Source organism: Struthio camelus, chromosome 6 (assembly GCF_040807025.1).
Source record: "Struthio camelus isolate bStrCam1 chromosome 6, bStrCam1.hap1, whole genome shotgun sequence".
Taxonomy (NCBI): domain Eukaryota; kingdom Metazoa; phylum Chordata; class Aves; order Struthioniformes; family Struthionidae; genus Struthio; species Struthio camelus.
This window is the reverse complement of record NC_090947.1, coordinates 41,286,879-41,306,090: the sequence shown is the minus strand read 5'-3', so window position 1 is coordinate 41,306,090 and position 19,212 is coordinate 41,286,879. Positions and strand designations below refer to the sequence as shown.

The following is a 19,212-nucleotide window of genomic DNA, read 5'->3' as shown; positions in this document are numbered from 1 at the left end:
ATCATGCTTTAACTCTACATTAGGTAGGTAATGACATTTGGAGAAGTAGTTATAAGTCATGTCCCTGTTTGCCCCAGGTCCCAGGTTCAGGCAGCCAGAGCCTCATCATCTTGAAAAAAACGCCCGCTCGGCTGCTGGAAAGCCTTCAGTGAAGCAGTGGGGGTTGTTTTAACTTCTTGGCTAGCTAAGGTGTATCCTAAAGCATTCCTCTACTTCACTAACAGGTTAGATTCACATTTGCCCTCTCCTAATCCATTTTACAATACCATATAGCCATCATCCTACAGAAGAAAAGTCTGTTGAAGTGAGACGCTGAGATTATTGAACAAGGAAGGCTTTAAAGCATTTTACAAAAATGTAAAATAAACTTACGAAAGTATTTTTTTTCTGACACTGTAGCCTATCACAATAGCGTCTGCAATAAGTGGCTCACCACTTTTTTGGACAGCAAGATACTTTCCCTCGCCGCTGCCCAGGATGGTGATAGATTCCCTATGCTGTGTACATAAAACAATCCCTCCCACTCTCCTCCCTCACTCTTTCTGCAGACATAGCTGCAGCAGTTTTTATGCTGCAATCCTACAGCTGCTCCCTTACTTCTTCTCACTGCTCCCACTTTCCATCTGAGAGATAGAAAAAAAAAAGAGGAAGCTCCAGACACTTTTAATCTGTTCCCACACTCCATCTCCACTTTCCCTTACAGAGTTCCTGGTGCTGCTCCTGTAAGAGAGATGGTGCTGTGAAATGCAGCAGATACTTGACACTTCTAGGAGAAAACTTTTAAGCTACATCAGGAACTAGATGGGGAAATTTTTGTGGCTTGCATGTAGCAGCCCCTCTTCTGCATTTCATGGGGCCCCTGTTTTGCTTTTGTAGCCAGCTGTGCTCTGCTGTTGCCCTGACTTCAGCAGGAGCAGACACGCCTGCCTGCTCCACCACACTTCTCTCCAGCAGCAGGGTACAAAGCAGGGAGAAGGCAGACACTTGTTTTCATCTGTATCACAATGCATAACTCTGCCTTTAGCAGAAAGGAAAGCCTTAGTGTACTGCAGTATCAAAAATGCAGATTTTCAAAAAAATACATGATTTATTTAATTATGCAGAAGGTTTGAACATAGGCTCCATTAATTATATCTAAAAGGATGACTGCATATTTCCAATGCTTTGTGTGAGAGCCCATTATTTCACAAAGATAATTCAGGATGATCCCAGCAACTTTGTATGCGTGCTTTCTGCAGAGTAGAGAATCATAACCAACTTGCATAAACAGTCTGGCCACAGGGATACTGTATTTGTTAAGAGCAGCTAACATCTGAAGCAATGACAGCCAGAACGTAATGGTGCCTGATCTTGCATAGAAATATAAACGGTCATAGGTGGAGTAGTGGCAGCCGCCCACTGCCCCCAGCTTTGCCAACAGTACAGACTAAAAAGCTCTGTATTTGAATAGTAAAATGAAGTGGTGAAGAAAATGAGTTGATATTCCTGTGTTTCATTTGCATGTTCTAACTGATGGCTTTCAAAGCACTGTTTATTTTAAGATAGGTGAACGTTTTTTGAAAATTATAGCTGTTCTCCTTCCTGATGTATCTGGTGGTGTCTGAAGGCTGAGTTCCCACCTCTCCCAAGCCCCGGAAGTGGATATGGAGGCCAAGAGCAGGCTGCACCTCTGCCTTAGCAGCAGCACATCATCCAGCCGCGACTTGCACGTCCCCCTCATCCACCCCTGTTCAAAGCGTTTGCAAAATCCAGTCTCAGCAGGAAGCACCTCCAGAGGCCAGCACAACTGTGAGGCTTTTCTTGCCCTCCTTCAGCACATGCAATGCATTTGCTTTCTGCTGAGGCAAATTGTAGCTGTGACTTACTGATTCTTAATAGGTATTAAATTTGCCATTAGCTGTGTGTTTATTAGCAGTGTGGCTACATGCAGAGCTGACGTACTGCAGGCTCTCATTCCTTGTTGGCTGAAACTGCTGCGCTCGGTAGCTCAAATGACCACTTGCAGGCCTACATACCTGAGTTAATATTTCCTTTTAGTACACCAGCGTTGTTTCCGAAATATATATCTCTTGATGCAAGATAGAAGTCTGGTAAGAAACTGCTGCATTCAATTTTTTTTTTTTCATTCTTTTAATTTATGAAATTTAGTGCTCCACATCTTAATAGAATCCCTCCTTTCACACTATTGCGCTCCAGGAAAGATTTGATAACAAGTGTCAAACTTCAGATGAAAAGTAAAAAGAAATTTCTCCTATCAAAATCTCTGGGCAGCATCTTGGAGTATCTCAAGTCTGCAGAACTACATACCACTCAACGCAGAGCCAGTGCTAAGCTGCCCATGGCAAATTCAAGAACCAGCTGAGGAGACCAGTTTCTTCAAATTTCTGCTATGACTGGGGGCACTCCTTGCCTTACTTTGTAAAGGCCAAAGAATTAATGAATGAGGAGGAATAGAGATATGCTTTACTGGGACCATTTCCCCCTTTTTTTTGCCACTACAAGAAGAGTGGATGGTTCAGTGCCACCTTCTAGTCCAAAAATCTATTGATCTATATTTTGGGGGCAGGGAAGGTCCTAATAAAAGTAACTACGCATGCAACACACTGGTGATACAGGAAACACTAAAGTTTCTAATTCAGGCCCCAAAACTACTTGGCCCAAAGCAAAAAAGGTAGCATAAGTGAGAGCAGCTCAGCCAGTTGGAAAGTCTGACGTGACATCGTCCTGTTGGAAAATATTGATTCATTTGCAGCATGGCATTTTCTAGAAATGCATTTTGTCCAATGGCAGCCAGGGATCTCTGCCAGCGTTCACCACAGGTGCCCCCGGTGACCCCCTCTCCCATGCCCAGTGCGAAGGCCTTGCTTCAGTCAGCCCCACCACGCGGCCCGGGGGCAAGCTCCTGGGCTCCATCCATCTGTCTGTCCATCCGTCCCTGGGCTGCCCGGTTCCTCCAGATCCTCCTTCCTGCAGCAGGATGAAGGACCTCAGGGCTGTGGTGGGGCCGCTGAAAACGCCAAGAGCTGCTTGGATGGCCACATGCGGCCACCAGCAGGCCCTCCTGCATCCCCAGGCCTGGATCCTTACGTCCTAGAGGCCAAAACTCCAGGGCTGAAATTCTCTTCACAAAACATGCGTGTCATTTCCCTCCTTGCCCACAAAGGAAGAGCGTTTAGTAACATCCTGAGCAGCAGACAAACAAGTACAGGTACTGAACAGAAAGCATTGTAGTAGGGGCTTGTTCTTGCACTATCTGATTCAGCACCGAGTATGGTGGTGGCTTTGCTCAGGGTGTGGCAGGAAAAGAAGTCATAAACAAAGAGCAAGAATATGCTTGAAGCACGTCTCTTCAGCTTTCAGCCACGTTCATTTCTGATTTTTCTTCCTCTTTTTCTTCCCTTCCCCTCTTAAAACATTGCAATTCGGCTGAAAACCGATGCACGTTTTAGAGATGGACTCAGAAGTCGCTTTAGAACCACTAGTTGGAGGACTGCGCCTGCTCAGCATGTCAGGCATAGACTTTGGAAGAAACATTTGTGAAAAACCACAATACAAACCCAAAACATCCAGCTTAACTGCAAATGAATGATTTAATACCTGTCAATCTCAAATGGCAGGACATGTTCTACTGTGTCTTTAACAACCTTTAACCACTAACCATAGAAATGTCAAAGACTTCAACTTACTTAGTTAATTTATTGAAGGAATGTTTCAATAGGGATCTGTGCACCACCTAAATTAATATTTTACTGTGTAATTTATACACTCAAAAAGTTTAGAAGTTAATTTGGAGAATATCAAAATCTGTTAAATAACCTTTCAAATTCTTTTCTAATTCACTTCCAAAGCAGTTCTTTCTCATGCTAAGTGTACAGGCAAATATAGAGAAACAAACATAAAGAGGCATACATTTTCAAACATATATGAACTGTGGATTCTTAGCTTCTGACAAAGAGGGCTCATATATATGCTAGGCCTCCTCACTTCAAAGCAACTTCAGCATGAACCAAGTAATACATTGAAAATCTGGTGCAGCATGACCTGGCTACATGCACAAACTGAGCTCTAGAATAAGCAGGTAAGTTGTCATTGCCCCCCATCAATTTAAAGCATCTAAATATCCATGCCCCAAAAATTAATGTCTCCTTTTCCTACTCAGACAGCATTCTTTAAAAATATCCGATGACATTCCCCTTGCTCCTACTCTGGCCAACCTCCATGTGACTGAAATTGTAATAAAAGTTGTTAGAGTAGACTGACTCCATAGTAAAAGGCCTCACTCCTAAAATGAAAACAGATCCGCCCTGAGGAGGTCCCAGTGCCGATGAGAAGCTAGCAGCATTTATTTTGTAATGAGTCTCCAAAATAAAACTTTTATAGTATTTCTCAAACCAGTGAAGACTGACAGAGAAATTTCAAGTGAATGAAGTCATAAACCTTAATATCCAATAGAGCAAAAGAGCAATCGGCTGGGTCTTTAACATGTTGATAACAGAGTTTCAGTCAAATTAAGATCCATCGAGACCCTTGATATAAGCAGACCCAGCTTTGAAAAGGTTTCAAAAGCAAGTAATACTCTTGCACCCTCACCGAGGGTAAGCTAGCAGGGTCCCAACTGCACAGCCAATAAGCAAGTGTGTTATCCTGGACACGCCGAAAGTAGCAGAGGCTCCCTGCTCTGAGACTCAGGGCATGTTGCAGTAGTTACTTTCACGATGACAAAAGCTGTCACAAGCCACCACCAGATGAGAAAAGCAGACGTTTGTGCAAGTTGTGCAATCAGATAAAGAACGCTGTGCTCTTGTGTAGCATTTGAATTATCTTGAGAGATAGGCAGGCAAAAGCTCGGCCACACTTTTGTCTCACTGCTTCCAGACTAATGCTACCAACGCATGAAACCATCAAAGCCATCAGCGCATCTTCATATCGACAGTGTCTGCTAGTGCCAGCTGCTGCCTTTGTAGCACAGATGCATCCAGGTGGTAGTCTTAGTCAGGATAGAAGTGAAACAGAGACTTTATTTAGCTAGATCTCCAGTGGAGCTTTATTTTGTCTTTAAAAGAGATCAGCCCAAACAAGACTACACATACAGTATTAGCAGCATTCTGCAGAACTGCGTGTTTCAAATCTCTAATAAATAATGCATGTGAGCATTAGCAGACAGGCTTCTCCAACATCCAGAAAGAGCTTTTAGGACCACGTAGGCTTTAACTACCTATAAAATGGTTAGCAACTCACATTGATTGAGCTGACACAGCATAGTGGCACTGCAGAAAAAATTGTTAAGAAAAACAAGCCAGTATCAGAATTACACGTCATGACCCTCAAAGATGCTACATATAACCCCTAAGCCCACTGTGGCTGAGTACAAACAGGCCATTAAACATTAGCAGTTCCCACTGCTAAAAGTCTTCAGTACTTCCCAGCACAGAAACAAGCTGAAGTCTCTGAACGGCACAGTGAAAGCAATCCTCTGCACCAGGCACTAGTGATGGGGAAGGGTGCTCCAAATTTATCATGTTGGATGCTTCTTCTTAGAGCCTGGCCCCAAGCTTGTTCCATTAATATCTTCCACTGAAAAGAAGTAATAACTTTTGGCACCAGAAACAGAAAAATCAGCAGCAGAGCTGCCAACAAGTTGCTGGCTCCATAACAGCATTAGCCCCGTGCTGGAGGTTTTCCTGTTGTGCCACCCAAATATCAGCACAGGAATTAAAATGTGACTTTGTCACCATTTTGGCTTCTGGCTCCCGCTCCAGACGGAGCGAGGTGCACGGGCTCGTGACCGACCCAGAGCTCGCCTCTGCTGCCACTGGATTCCCGAGGGCCCAGGCCTATGTCAAGGGAAAAGGGAATTTATGCAAGTACTGCCACAAAGGCAGCTTTTCATAATTCTGTAATAGCATGCAGTAGGATCTTTAAAATATAGAAACTGCTGAAAAGGCTGTTCACTATTTAGAAAAGAAAATGAGCAAACGCGTGTTACAGAGGTGTGAGCACAGAACATAACTCGGCAGAGAGGTAAAGTGAGCAACAGATGCTGCATTTAAATGATTCTTCTTTGGACATAGTGAGGTAAGTTGTAGGGAAGGGGAAAAAGAGTAAAGGAAAATAGCTCTAAGAATTCAGACTACTTTACGAGATCTCACAACTCTTGTCGAAAATACGTTTCAAATGACTCCAAAGGCATTGCAGCAGCGGCATAAAAACCACTACGAACACAACACAGGAAGAGAACATATTCTTTTTATACAGTTTCCCTTTCTGTGCTTATTTGTATATGCAGGCAGGACAGCTTTTTTCTCCAAAAAGTACAGAAAACTTGAAACGTAATCTTACAACACTACTTTAAAATCTGTCTCCAATTAGCATGCACGATTTCAAAATGAACTTCAAGCCACTTGTGATTTCTTTCAACTCTGACCCATATTTCCCAAAGAAAAACAAGTTGTTTCTTATGATAAGGCTATCAGTTACAAACATAAGTACATGTCACAAAGTTTGCCGCAAACTACCTCTTACCAAGAGAATAAATCTTCACCATAAACCACATCTCGCTAATCCTGACTCTCCTTTATGCCGTCCATAACTAAATCATTATACCATGTTGTTTGAACGCCTTCCTAAATTATTATTTCTTTAAAGACCAGAAAAATGACTGTGGTGCAGAGCTATCCTTTCTGATCAAGGAATTGGGCCTTAGAACATGCAACCTTTTTCTGGCCAGCTTCAAAGCAGGAGGGGGGGAATTAGGCTTGATCTGCAATAGCATCATGCAGGATACATGCTATCACTGGGACATTGCCACTGATTAGCTCCATGAGGAACAACATTGACAATGTTGGTGGATAAAAACAGAAGGTATTTTTTGCATGACCGGCTTTATTCCTGTGTCCTGTTCCTATTAGCGCTGCTGACGGAAGATAGAGGAGCACCCAATTTTCTGACCCCCAAGACACGATCTAAATTTCTACAATGCTGAACGATAGGAAAACTATGAGATAGTGGTAGGAGCTCTGCACCTACGGAGCTGCTCTGGCATGGCTGTGCTGCCTCGCACACCCCCACATGTCCTAGCTGCACTCCTCCCACTGCCAGCAGCCCAGGCTGCTGCGGGGACCAGTGCATCTTGGAGCAGGGACACCAAAGGGAGGCCTGCATCACTCCCAGGAGGGTGCAGGAAAGAAGATCCTAGCATTTGTACTGCTGTTCGGTCCTGACAACAAATCCCAGCTTCACAGACAGACCGGATGGACCAGAGCAGGGTTAGAAAGCTGGGAGAGAGATCCCTGTATCGATCCCTTCAATCTCTAGCAAGCCCTAGAATCAGTTCTCACCTCTCACTGATTCTTGCAGTGGTCACTGTCACTGCTCACCATCCTGGTGGCCACCAGCAGGCAAACTATACGTTCAAGCATTGCGAATTTGCACCCATCAAAGGTGATTGCTAGGAAACGTGATTTTAGTCTCCTTTCCTGTGCAAAGAGCCACAGCTTGGTTCTTTTTCCTCCTTTTTTGGATTAGCAGTTAACCCAGGCAGAGATATGAGACATCGCTCACAATGGCTTAGGATACTGGAAGGATCAGGTATAGTTGCCCTGTATACAAGAGGTGACAGTTTTGCTAGATTCTGAGTACTAATTTTGCCTTCAAAGCATCAGCTCACATTTGTACCCTCTACAGCATCACTCATTGTTTTCAAATTAACAAATGACAGTAAAAATAAAATAGCTGCCTAAGTACCATAATCTGTATTGAACGCCTACAAAACATAAGCAATAATACTTATTTCAAAAATCTTTAGAAACAGCTTTCAGGAGCTGCACTAAGATGAGTTGAAGATTCCTTACCTACAAGCTCACAGAGGTCGTCTTCCCATCTCAAACTGTCATCAACCAGCTACAGATTAACTATTTCAAAAAACGGAAAACATCTAGGTCACGTGTCAAAAGACAGCATTTAGGTCAATCTCCAGCAGCACATAAAGACACAAAAAAAGAAGGAAAAGAAGAGAAAAAATAAAACCACTTCCTGCAAGAGCAGGAGTTACCATCTCACCAGTGATTGGTTTACGCCTAAGTCTACGGTAAAAGTCTTCCGTTCTGGACAAAGAGACAAACTCTGAAGTACGAGAACTTCTCTGTTAAAATTGCAACAAATAGGGAGGGTTAATTTTTGCAGAAGGTGAACATGAGCTTTAAAAGGAAATGCTGAAAGGAATTACGATTCTAAGCCTCAAGACAACTTCTCTTTTCTTACCTTCGATAAAATGTTTTGAGCACTAAGATAAATAGCTTGCAAGAAAGTCTGCTTTGCTCTTGTGAAAGATAGCTTTAGTAAACATGACACTTACCATACTGTTATTCTAGGTATATAAAATAGCAAATTCCAGACAATCAGAAAGTTTACTACTAAAAAAAAAAAATTGCTTGAACTTTTGCCTGGTGAAGTTCTCCTAGTTAAACACTTCTGTTGCTTTGATTTTTCTGTTTTAACACTTCTTGAAGCCGCTCCAAGAGCGCCACACACGCACACAGCTGCTGCTAAGCTTTACTTCCCGCAGTGACGTGTGCCTTTATGTTCCCTCTCAGGCGGGAGGAACCCAAAAACTCGTCGCATGCGGATAGCGACATTGTACAGCTGTGCGTCTTCTGGGCTCCAGAAAAGCCCCTTCTTCCCATACACTTTCCTCGATGGTTTCCCCCGCTGCTGTTTTTCAGCAAGGAATGACAGTCTCTTTCCGGTATTTCTAGCCCGAGTTGCGAAGCGAGCGCGTGGCGTGGCACGGCAGGGGTTCCCTCCCAGGGTACGGTGGTTGCACCGTACGAGGGCGGCGGCGCGCACTGAGGCACTGGTCAGGCTGCAGAGCCCTCTGTTGATGCTCTGGTAGAATAGGAGGATGTTTTTGTTCATCTCCCATGACAAAATGAAGACCTGTCCGATGACCTGAAAAAATACTGTCCACCCTTCAGTTTAAGGATTTGTCCCAACAGCACAGTGAAATGGTAGAATTCTTGCTCCTTTGTGCAAGCGTTTGGCACTGCTCACCCCAAAATGCTGTGCAGTTATCTGGGAAATAGTTCATTGGGACTCCTAAAGTTGGATCCTGCTGGAAACCCCAACTGGGGCAAACTTCTCCGGGATTCCGATTTTAGCAGGATCTTATACTACCTCGTTCCCAAAAGCTCACTTCATAAGAGAATCACACAGAATCACAGAATCGTTTAGGCTGGAAGGGACCTCTGGAGATCATCTAGTCCAACCTCCCTGCTCAAGCAGGGTCACCTAGAGCATATTGCCCAGGATATATGCATGGATAACACATGGATATAGATAGGAGATAATGTTGAACAGCATGCGTTAGCACTCACGGTTCTAAACCAAAGGATCAATTTTTGTAGCCATTGCATTTTCAGGATGTTTTCTGAGGATGGACTTTCAGCACAGCAACATGGATGTCGTGTGTGGGTGTTGGTGAGGTGTTTCTCCCAGATGTGAAGAGACCAGAAAGCAAAAGCAACGTGATGCTTTTTCCACAAGCTAACCAATGCTCAGGCTTAAGGAAACTGCAGCAGTGCTAACTGATTGCTAGTTCTTCTAAAAACAATGTATATTTCTAGAAATTTTATCATACGAACAAGTTTAGAGAACTACTAATTCAAAAAAAAAATCTATTGTAGCTGCACAGATTTCAAGAGTTTTCTTAAAACCAGTAGAAGCCATTTATACCATTTTAAATAGTAAATAATTATGGGCAGGGTGGCATTATTGGACAATAGAATCTTGTCACTAAAATGCAAAGTGACTATCAGAAAACCTGTAAAATACCGCAGCAGCACTTCTCTATGATACCCCATCCAAAACCCAGCTTACCAGGGATGTGACATTTTTTGTGAAAACGCCTTTCACTACACACCTAACATTTCAAGTCAAGTCGCATACTTCATCTGATTTCCTTAGCATCCATTTGACAGTATGTCAGTAGTGACAAAATTCTATAAAAAGATGGCAGTTTTGCATACTACAGACTCAAACTTATGCAGCACCAGCTTCCTGTGTGATCTCTGGAAGGCTGAAAATACTTTAGATGTGCAAAAATGAGTTTAGCAAAAATCTAAGAGCTCATTTAATCTCAGAAAAAATGCAGGAAACAGCAACTACACAGGCACTACCTGGAGCAGATTGCTGCTGAAGACATTTGTCTTTGCAGGTTTACTACGCAAGTTAAAGAAACATTATCATTGCTGGGTTTTGCTGCCACGACCTCTTAAACCTGAAGCCCAGATTTCTTGTCCCTATTTCAGAGCCTCATAGAGTTGTTGCTTATGAGAAGTTCAATCAAGCTAGTGAACATCTGAAATTACTCATCTCATAACTGAGAGCACAGAGCATTGAGGCTAAAACCACTGTTTTAAAAAATACACTTTTGAAGCATACAGATTACTGGAGGATGCTGAACGCCCAGCAGCTATTACCAACTGAAATCTAATGAATTTAAGTAGTGTCATATATTTCTTGAGGTTCCTGCATCCAAGACTTGCTCTGGACTGGTGGTCTCCTAGGGTGAAATGAAAACCTAACCTTCCTTTCTGCTTCATTTAGTCATTACTCTCTATTGAGACTGACGGGCAGCCAAGTCTGGCTTGTATAGCAGGCACCATTCCACTAATAGCAAAACTAATTCAGTGGATAGGTCAAGCCATAAGAGACACCACCAACCTGGAGAGTGGGCAAGCACAAGCCTGGAAGAACAACTGTGCATCCAGTCGCTGCTTCCAGACAAAAACAAATTTTTATTAATGGAAATGGTTAAAGTTGCAAAACTTTAATGCCGTAATTCATTGGGAAAAGCCTAAGAAGCTGGTAGACTTTGTGATAATGAAGAAATAATGATTATTTCCCATATTCTTCATTAAAAAGCTGATATTCTTTATTTTTATTTGTAGTGGGTTTAAAATATTTAAATTAAGAAGGGAGAATAAAGAATCATATCTGTATGGGCAGTAAATTATATTCTTGTTTGTTCAGAGGGCTCATGTTCGTTCAGTAGCCATCATTGTTGCTTTAAGGGCTCTGAACACTTAATCCCAGGAAAAGCATTTATAGGAGCACATTCTCATATATTGAGAAGGCAACAACACTAGCTTATAGGCCAAGAAAACTGCAGCCTCCAATATTATCTGTTTGGGCAATAAATATTTGTTATGTAGAAACTTTTGTGCAAATGTCCACATAAATGTACAATAATGGTTGAATTCACATAGCTTTCTCAGCCATAATATGCATTATGAACACTCCATTATCCAGCTAAACAATCTATTTTGCTTACTACAATCTAAAAATGCAAAACATACTTTTAAGAATTGTCACAGGTGGTAGAAAATAGGTCCCATGAGCTTCTCCAGCAATTTAGTGGTAGCTGTACGGAAGGTGCATTTGTGCTGCGACTTGAGGTCTAAAACCCAGAACGTTCAAATTAGTGTTTGATTAATAGCTGACCTGCTAAAGTTTTGATTACAGATATACTTCCCCAAACAGCATAGATGTTTAGAAAGGAATTCTATGAGAATTTGCCTCCTAATAAAGATTGTTTTGCCTTCTCATGAGGTTTAGATTTAGAAGTATTCACAATTAAGAAAATAATATTTATTTTTGAACTCACTATTGTCCACACCCATCCAATTTAATTTTTCTCTTTTTTTTCTGGATATTGAGGTTAAGGAAAACTACTAGATAGGAAAGCTTTACATAAATGCAAGCTGTCTCTTCCTTTACTCTCTCTTTCCCAGGTGTTATGGGGTTCCTGTCACTTATTTTAAAAGCCAGCCTTGCCTAGTGGTATCTTTAATATCTTAGAAAAGCCATCAACAATAAGTCCAACCCATTGTGTAGTAATACCATACTAAAAAAAGAGACAAAACACAAGCATATGTTAATGCATTATTTAAAGACTTTCCTTGACAGGATTTAGTAACATGAAAGCTTTAAATGCAGTGTAAATGCATTTTCTGGAGTGTTAGGCCTCCGAGTGCTAAAAGTGCTAGAACACTGAACTGCCAAAAAGGTAATTTTACATCACACAATAGCGGACCTTAAAAAGACAAATGTGTGTCATGCATGTTGTGTGACAATATCTTAATCTGTGGAGCCACGCTCAAGGCAGAACTACAAACCGGTGCTTATAGAAACCTCCTCCAAGCCTTCCTCTTCTCTGAAGCATTAGCACTGGGTTCAGGTCTGACCCAAACTCTCTGCGCCAATAACTTGTTGACTGGAGATGTTTCAAAAACTGTCAGTGTTTTCACGGTAAAGGAAATCTGAAGTGGCTGCCCTTAGCTTAAAACTGATATGCCAACCAGTGTTGTTCCTACCTCTACTATAAAAGCTTCAGCTACACGATGAATAACAGGCAGAAAGAGTCCCAAGCTGTGTAAAGTCCTGTGCTGAGCATGCAGAGGAGAATGCTCTGAGATATTCACGGATATCCCCTTCTATTGCTTTAGCCTTCGAGGAAGAAGAGGCTTATTTCAACAGTATCAAATTCCACAGGTACATCCGCAAAAAGAGAAATGTAATTATACAGCATCGCAAGACAGTCATGAAAATAACACAGCTCCCATCACATCTAGGGGAAATGGTAACTTCTGAAGTCCTTGCCTGGCTCTTCCTAACAAAGCTCACGTCTGGGCTGTAGACACTTGTTGTTCTCCCTCCCACACTACCACTTCACAGAGCAAGACAGAACTGCCTGGACAGTTGTGCCAAAAGACGAAAAGTCAATCAAAACAAACAAAGTCAGAAGCAGGAAGTAAAACTCCTCTGCAGATAAATGATTATTTTCTCTCATGTCCAGAAGCTTTCAGGAGAGGCTGTAAGGCCTGACGCGGACTGAGGAGGGAGAAAAAAATTGGTTTATCAAAGTTTTGAAGGTGGAAGAAGGAAGCTAAATTAAATAATTGAGTGCCTCAGCCCCAATCACATCCTGTGATTTTACTTGGATGTGCGATGCACAGATACTTGCTTTGTACACCACTGTGCTCCACTGGCCTTTCCCTCTGCTCCCTTCCCCCAACAATTACTGTTGGACATGCCCATGTAACTTGGGAGGCGTCATACAAAATCATACAGATTATTGGAAACAGAGTTACCCAGATTTGAAAAAAAAGTAATGCACCAACAGTATAACTATTTAATAGCTCCAGGTTGGGGCTTAACTAGGGATGCTGATTACTTACACTTTCTGGAAACTCCTTTTCACAGCAGCCACCTACAGAAAATAAGAAGCAGGTCTTTACTCAGACCACTCCAGCATTTAAGCTTCAAGGATACTTGCTTCAAGCAGCAAAACAGAAAACTGACAGCCTTCACTTTACAGTTTTTAAGATTGTTCCAGTTTTTCAGTTCCTCCTTACCTCCAGTGTTTGTGGCTTCTGAATACATACACTTCCTCTTCCCTTGTTTCCCAAGACCACTCTGTCCTCCTCACTCTGCTAGTTTGTGCTGATAACCTTGCTTTAACGAGCCCCTTTTGTGTTCTGTTTCTGTCAAACTTAACCTTGGGCATCATAAAACAGCTACACAGTGTTGTCATATTCTGAACCTATAGGTAGCCTACTGAGATTATTGTAGAAAGATCACTTTTACACAAAGGCGGTAGATGGCGTGACCTTTTACATCTCCACTCTTGCCTGGTGTTGTGGGGGGACTGACAGAAATATTGCAATGCTGATTTCTTATCAGCTGTTCTTACACCTTCTGCACTGTGAAAAGGATTCATCCAGACCCATTATTTCTGTCATTCCAGGCACCCTCTACTATGGCACAAAATGTATCATTAGCAGTTTAGGGTTTTTTTTGTTTTTTTAGGGTTAAGCAATTTTTAGGAGCAAGTATTTTTGGCTCTGGAAAGATGGAGAGAGAGTGTAACATGGTAGTTAGCTATGACACTGTGGTTACCAGTGCCGACTCCTCAGTTCTGCACGCAGGCAAGAGTGCCGGTGTAGTGATGTCCCTGCTGCAATCCGCATGCATCTGTGAAAGCTTCATTACAGCTCCTGGAGTCCAGCTCCCCACTGGCGTTTCCCGTTCACCTTCCACGCTTTCAGGTCTTGTGACTCTTCCGGTTCTTCTGAGCAAAAGAGCACCGAGCCTTAGGCCTGTTGGGAAACATGTTCTCCATATATTTTTTTTGAGCCTGGTTTACGTCCTCACATTCCTCCTTTCCCTGGTACTGGTTCTCCAAAACCAGCTCATCCTCCAACATGGCCCACACAGGCCCTTCTACCCAGACTGGTCTGTGACCCTGCTCAGACCAACCCCACCTCAGAGAGGTCCCTCCTCAGGGCTCTGCGCTACCTTTTGAGGAGTCGGACCCCATGCTTTGCTTCAGTATGCACGGCTATTCGTGCACTTAATGTTGGGCACCAGCGTGCATGTCTACAACAGGACCACAACACAAAAGAATTTCAACTTCAAAACTATGCAGTCTATGTCATTATGATATACTGAATGCAAAGCGGCTGCTCCAAACAGATTTGGCGTATAGCAGGGGTAACGCAATTTTAAACGTATCATTATGTTTATTATATTAAATTAATAGATAAACATTAGTCAGCAGTGTTTCTTAAGATTATCTTATCCATAGATCCTTTTATCTTTGTATTCTAAGGGTTTCTTTCTCTCCTCAATATTCTGGGCAGCAGGCACATAAATGCCCTATGGATCACAGGGAGTATAAGCCCCTAAATTCATGGCTGTTGAGCCTTTTCCAATATAAGCATCTGAATGAAAGATACTTAAGGGAAATATAAAATGACATCATTTTTTTCCTGATCTTTTGAAGACTGAGTGATTTTTTTCCATCCTGCAGGAACAGATTCCGGACTAATTTTTCCTACCAGAGGCTTTAAAGTATAAAACTCATCAAACATCTTGTCCTCAGAGACAATGTCATCTAAGTTCAAAGGATGTATAGCCCTGCAAAAATGATGTCTTATTTCAGAGCTAGTGCTTTTGCTTTCATTGAATGTTTGATTTCATCAAATTAAATGACTTTTTATACATTCTATAAATACGAAAAAAAGAAGACAGCACCAAATCTTGCAAGTCTCTGAAAAGAAACACATGTACACAAACACATACAGATGAACATATATACCATATGCAATCAGTTAGTATATTTTTCAGTGAATTTCTCACCAATATTTTTCCAGGAGAGATTTATTGTAGATTGTGTTTTTTCAGATGTGTTTTGAAAAGTCTTTGAACTGAAAGTATTAATCTTTTAAGGCATTTGTTTTAATGAACATAATTATAATTAAGAGCATGCTTTCCATAACTAAATCTAGATTTTTTTTTTCAAATAAAGTCTAGGTCTGATTACTGATGGAGGAACTTCAAGATCTGGTTTGCTAGGCATTTCAATATTCATTCAGAAAAATGTCAAGATAACAGACATCAGCATGTGATTTTGGTGATTCATACTTTTTTTTTTTTTTTTTTTTTGGTATTTTACCACTTCAGTTTTAATTCACAGTTGAAATAAGAAAGTTAAAAAGAGAAAAAGAAAACCAATGAAAATGAAATAGTCATATTCTAGGTCCATGCTTCCACAGCATTTAGGCTCTTCTAAAATTTGGCCCATAAATTAGGTAGATCCAAGGACTATCCTTCCTCCATATCTGATATAGGGCAGTAATCTTTGAACTATTATTATATTTGAGAAGTTAATAGCTATTTCCTTCCAGAATTCACTGTTTTTATCGCTCATACTTTGGTCTGCAAGGAATTTACCTTGAATAAGGCAAGCTCATTTAAAAACAGATAAAAATTAGATGCTAGAAGGAGCATCCATTAACTTATTTTGCCACTGAACTATGTTCAGACTCTAGAAGTCATAAATAATGATAACGAAAAGGATTTTCACATGAACCTAAGAGTCAGGTTGCGGTGTTTCTTAATACATATCACTATATGTGGTGAATGCCACTAAGCCACTGTTGCACAGCCGTATCTTAAACGGGATATGGTCTAGAAGAGTAGAAAGCATAATCAACAATAAGAATTTGGAAAGTCTGAGGTCTAGAAATACACTTTAAACATGACTTCATGATCAGTAAAATTGAAATACCTGACACCAAGATGGTGAACCATAGAAATCAGGTTACGCCCCAAGGTTCCCTATTCAGTGAAAAGCCCTGAAGGCAGATTGCACAGTCAACAATGGAGATAACTGGGTTTCGGTAAGATTATCCGCCACCTCCTGCACTGAGCAGGGTAACTACTGCCTTGACTTTACCAGTGGAAAATATGTCTAAACTCTTGTTATTCTCTGACAATTATGGTTGAAACAGGACTGCACTGCCTCTGTCCACTCTGGTCCTAACATAGACTTCTTGTTGCACACTTATGTAATTGAACAGGATTCGTGTTTGTTAACACACAGCTCCGGGTGGTTGCACCCTGGAAGTTACCTAACAGCTTGGCAATAGCGCTTAGTTCCTTTTTGCCAGTTCCTACTGGGCTCACTGGTGTCCATCCTCCCCACCTTACCTCTAGATGCTTGAAGCTCTTGGTTACAGTGTTTTTTTAATAAAGACGGAGAAAACATGGACTTTCTTCCCTTAGGCTAGGACAGGTCTAATATCCAGGCACCCCCTTCCCTGGGTACCAGCGAGTAAGGCTAATGGCTTCACCATGCACTTTTTGACTAGAATAACTACCATTGCTGCACTCGCTGCTGGGTTTTATCCCATTGGTGTGTGCTAGGAATGTTTTCAGCATACTTACTTTGACGAGGCTGCTCTAGAGACCTAAGCACTCTTTTGTTACTGGATCGTGAATGGTCACTCTTCAAATCCCAGCTCCAAAACGTGAAATCTCTTTCCAAGATGATATTCTTTTGTAAAGAAATGTATGTTATTAAAAGTAGGTATGCATGTTATTAATCATCATATTTACCCTTTATCCTTCTGCAACTCAAACTCGTTAAGAAGCACAGAAAAGCTCATTGGCATTCTTGGATCCTGCTGAAGAACAAAACAAAAGGATAGTAAAGAACATGCAGAGCGTTGTTTTAATATTATACTATTTAACATGAATGGCATCTCCTGTGGGCAGAGGTTGGAAGAAAAGCACTATGGTTACTGTAATCACACCTGACAAATCAGTTCACAGAGGACTTTCGTTTCTTAAGCTGCAGTTCTCCTTTCTCTTTCTCCATGCATACCAAAAAGCCTTGCATTCATAGCTTTTACATTTCATAGCTCTTGCATCAAAACCATTTTTCCAGTCTCAGTCATACAGAGACTCAGAATCAATTAAGAAAATGGAGCTGTGGGACGATCAGGACTTTCACAGTTAATTTCTCTTCAGATGCCCTCACTCCTTTTTTCTGTGTAAGAAGCAGCAATATAGGGAAGTCTAAGAGTATCCTTGCAAAAGCATGGATATTTCCTTTTAAGTTACTTTGTGCCAAGGGGTTGCTTTATCTAAGAAATCGAAAAGGTAGGATCTGTTGACACGTTTGATGACTTTGGTTTAAGTTAGATATTGCACACAAAAGAATCCGAACATTTTGCATAAACTTTCAGTGAGGTAATTAAAACTACTTCTCTGTCCTGAGGTGAGCATTTCGGAAAATACACAGTACTTTTCACCTCCCAAACAGAAATTTAAATAAAACACTCAATAAAAAGAAACACAGTTCCACTGTATACCTGACACACCTCCCTAACAAAATAGACAATGCATTACAGAAACGTTTTCCTTGAGATTCATTAACACCATTTTAATAGTTTCCAGTTATTAGTATCTTGTGTCAAGTATCAGCGTAGACTTTGCAGACGTCAGCTGCCAGTTAGCCTCAATAAACATATCCCCATCATGATCCCTCCTGCCAGGTATACTGAAGCACCAGAAAAACATGCAAAGTAGCAGAATTGAAAGTTAGACCCAGGAGCCTCGATCCTTAGCCTATTACCACAGATGTAAGGTAATACCTCTCCCACTACAGAAAGTTTCTGCAATAGCTGGGACCGTACTCAACGGCACGATTGGTGAACCCATGAGATATGCAGAAATCTGTAAGTATATCTGCGCAGCCTGAGCTTCACTGGGCTAGGGCATACCAAGGGATAAATCCTTTCACATTTCTGTGATATCTGTAGTGCTCATATGCTTTCTTTCATTCCAGATATGCTTTGTTACTAATAAATACCCGGAAAAGTTTTCATATATATCTTCATATTCACACCTGGCGCTGTGATGATAAGAATGACATTTGCTTTTATTTCAAATGAAGGGTTTCCAGTGTTGGTTGGTCCTATGCTTATTTAAAAAGCCTGTATAAATCTTACCCCACATGGGAGTCATTTTGAACTTATTAAATAATGATTTTTCTATGTCTCTTCCACTTTGATGTGGCCTCCTAGGAGAAAGAACTATCCTGCATGCGTGATTTGGTCATGTTTTAACAATTTGACAATCTCTTCAGAAACTTTCAATAAAATGTAAGTTAAAAAAAAAAAACAAAACTACACCCAGCTCAGTTGTCCCCTACAAATTATAAAGTAGCAACTTTTTGAACATACACTTTAAATTCACAATTCGTTTCTTACTTTTAAAGCTATTTTATATCATGTGATTAATTGCTTAAAACTATACACAAAGATAAAGGGAACTTTGAAATTCATACCTTGGAGTATTAACATGTACTCAGGACTAGCTGTAAATGTCAGAGAGAAAAAAGATCTAATGAACTCTTTATTGGCAAAATACAGTATTGCAGCTGTGTAGAATGCTAAATGGTTTGTAGCCTGCATCCAAAGCAAAATAACTGTAGGAATATACTCACACTATGGACTCTCATTCAACATTTATAACGTCGTCTTCTGGGGTGGATAGAAGCCATTTGCTCTGCTAGAAGTTGCAGCTACTTCATTTTGTTGAAGTTTAGTTGATCCTCTGAAGGGTAGCGAAATATCCAGGAGAAAAAAAAGTTCAACCACAGAAATATTTTTCTGTCTAGAAAATTACACCACCGTAAGTTTTCCTTTTCCCTGATGTCTTCCTTGCCATAATAATGGCTTCAGGATTTAAATCCTTTGCTGCTATTGTGACTTCAAAGCCTTAAAACTGCAATTGAATGAAGTAGTTCATCTGTCATTATTCAAATATGAAGCAATTATGATGAAATAAAGATATAATTCCATT

At 41.1% G+C, this 19,212-nt stretch overlaps 1 protein-coding gene across 4 annotated transcripts in view; it reads right to left on the bottom strand.

The window, feature by feature from the left end:
• The window catches only part of ARHGAP15 (Rho GTPase activating protein 15), a 351,974-nt gene extending 332,762 nt beyond the window's left edge, over positions 1 to 19,212 (bottom strand). Inside the window, exons 1-3 of one of the 4 annotated variants that reach the window (XM_068949292.1) lie at positions 16,960 to 19,212; positions 13,957 to 14,128; positions 13,236 to 13,267 (exon numbers count right to left, since the gene is read on the bottom strand). In XM_068949292.1, coding sequence (XP_068805393.1) covers positions 13,236 to 13,267; positions 13,957 to 14,128; positions 16,960 to 17,105 — 350 coding nt within the window. In that variant the 5' untranslated portion in view covers positions 17,106 to 19,212. Of the gene's footprint in view, positions 1 to 7,850; positions 8,274 to 8,353; positions 8,833 to 13,235; positions 13,268 to 13,956; positions 14,129 to 16,959 lie in introns of those variants that run through there. The other 3 variants (XM_009677349.2, XM_068949295.1, XM_068949294.1) reach the window with 3 other exon arrangements.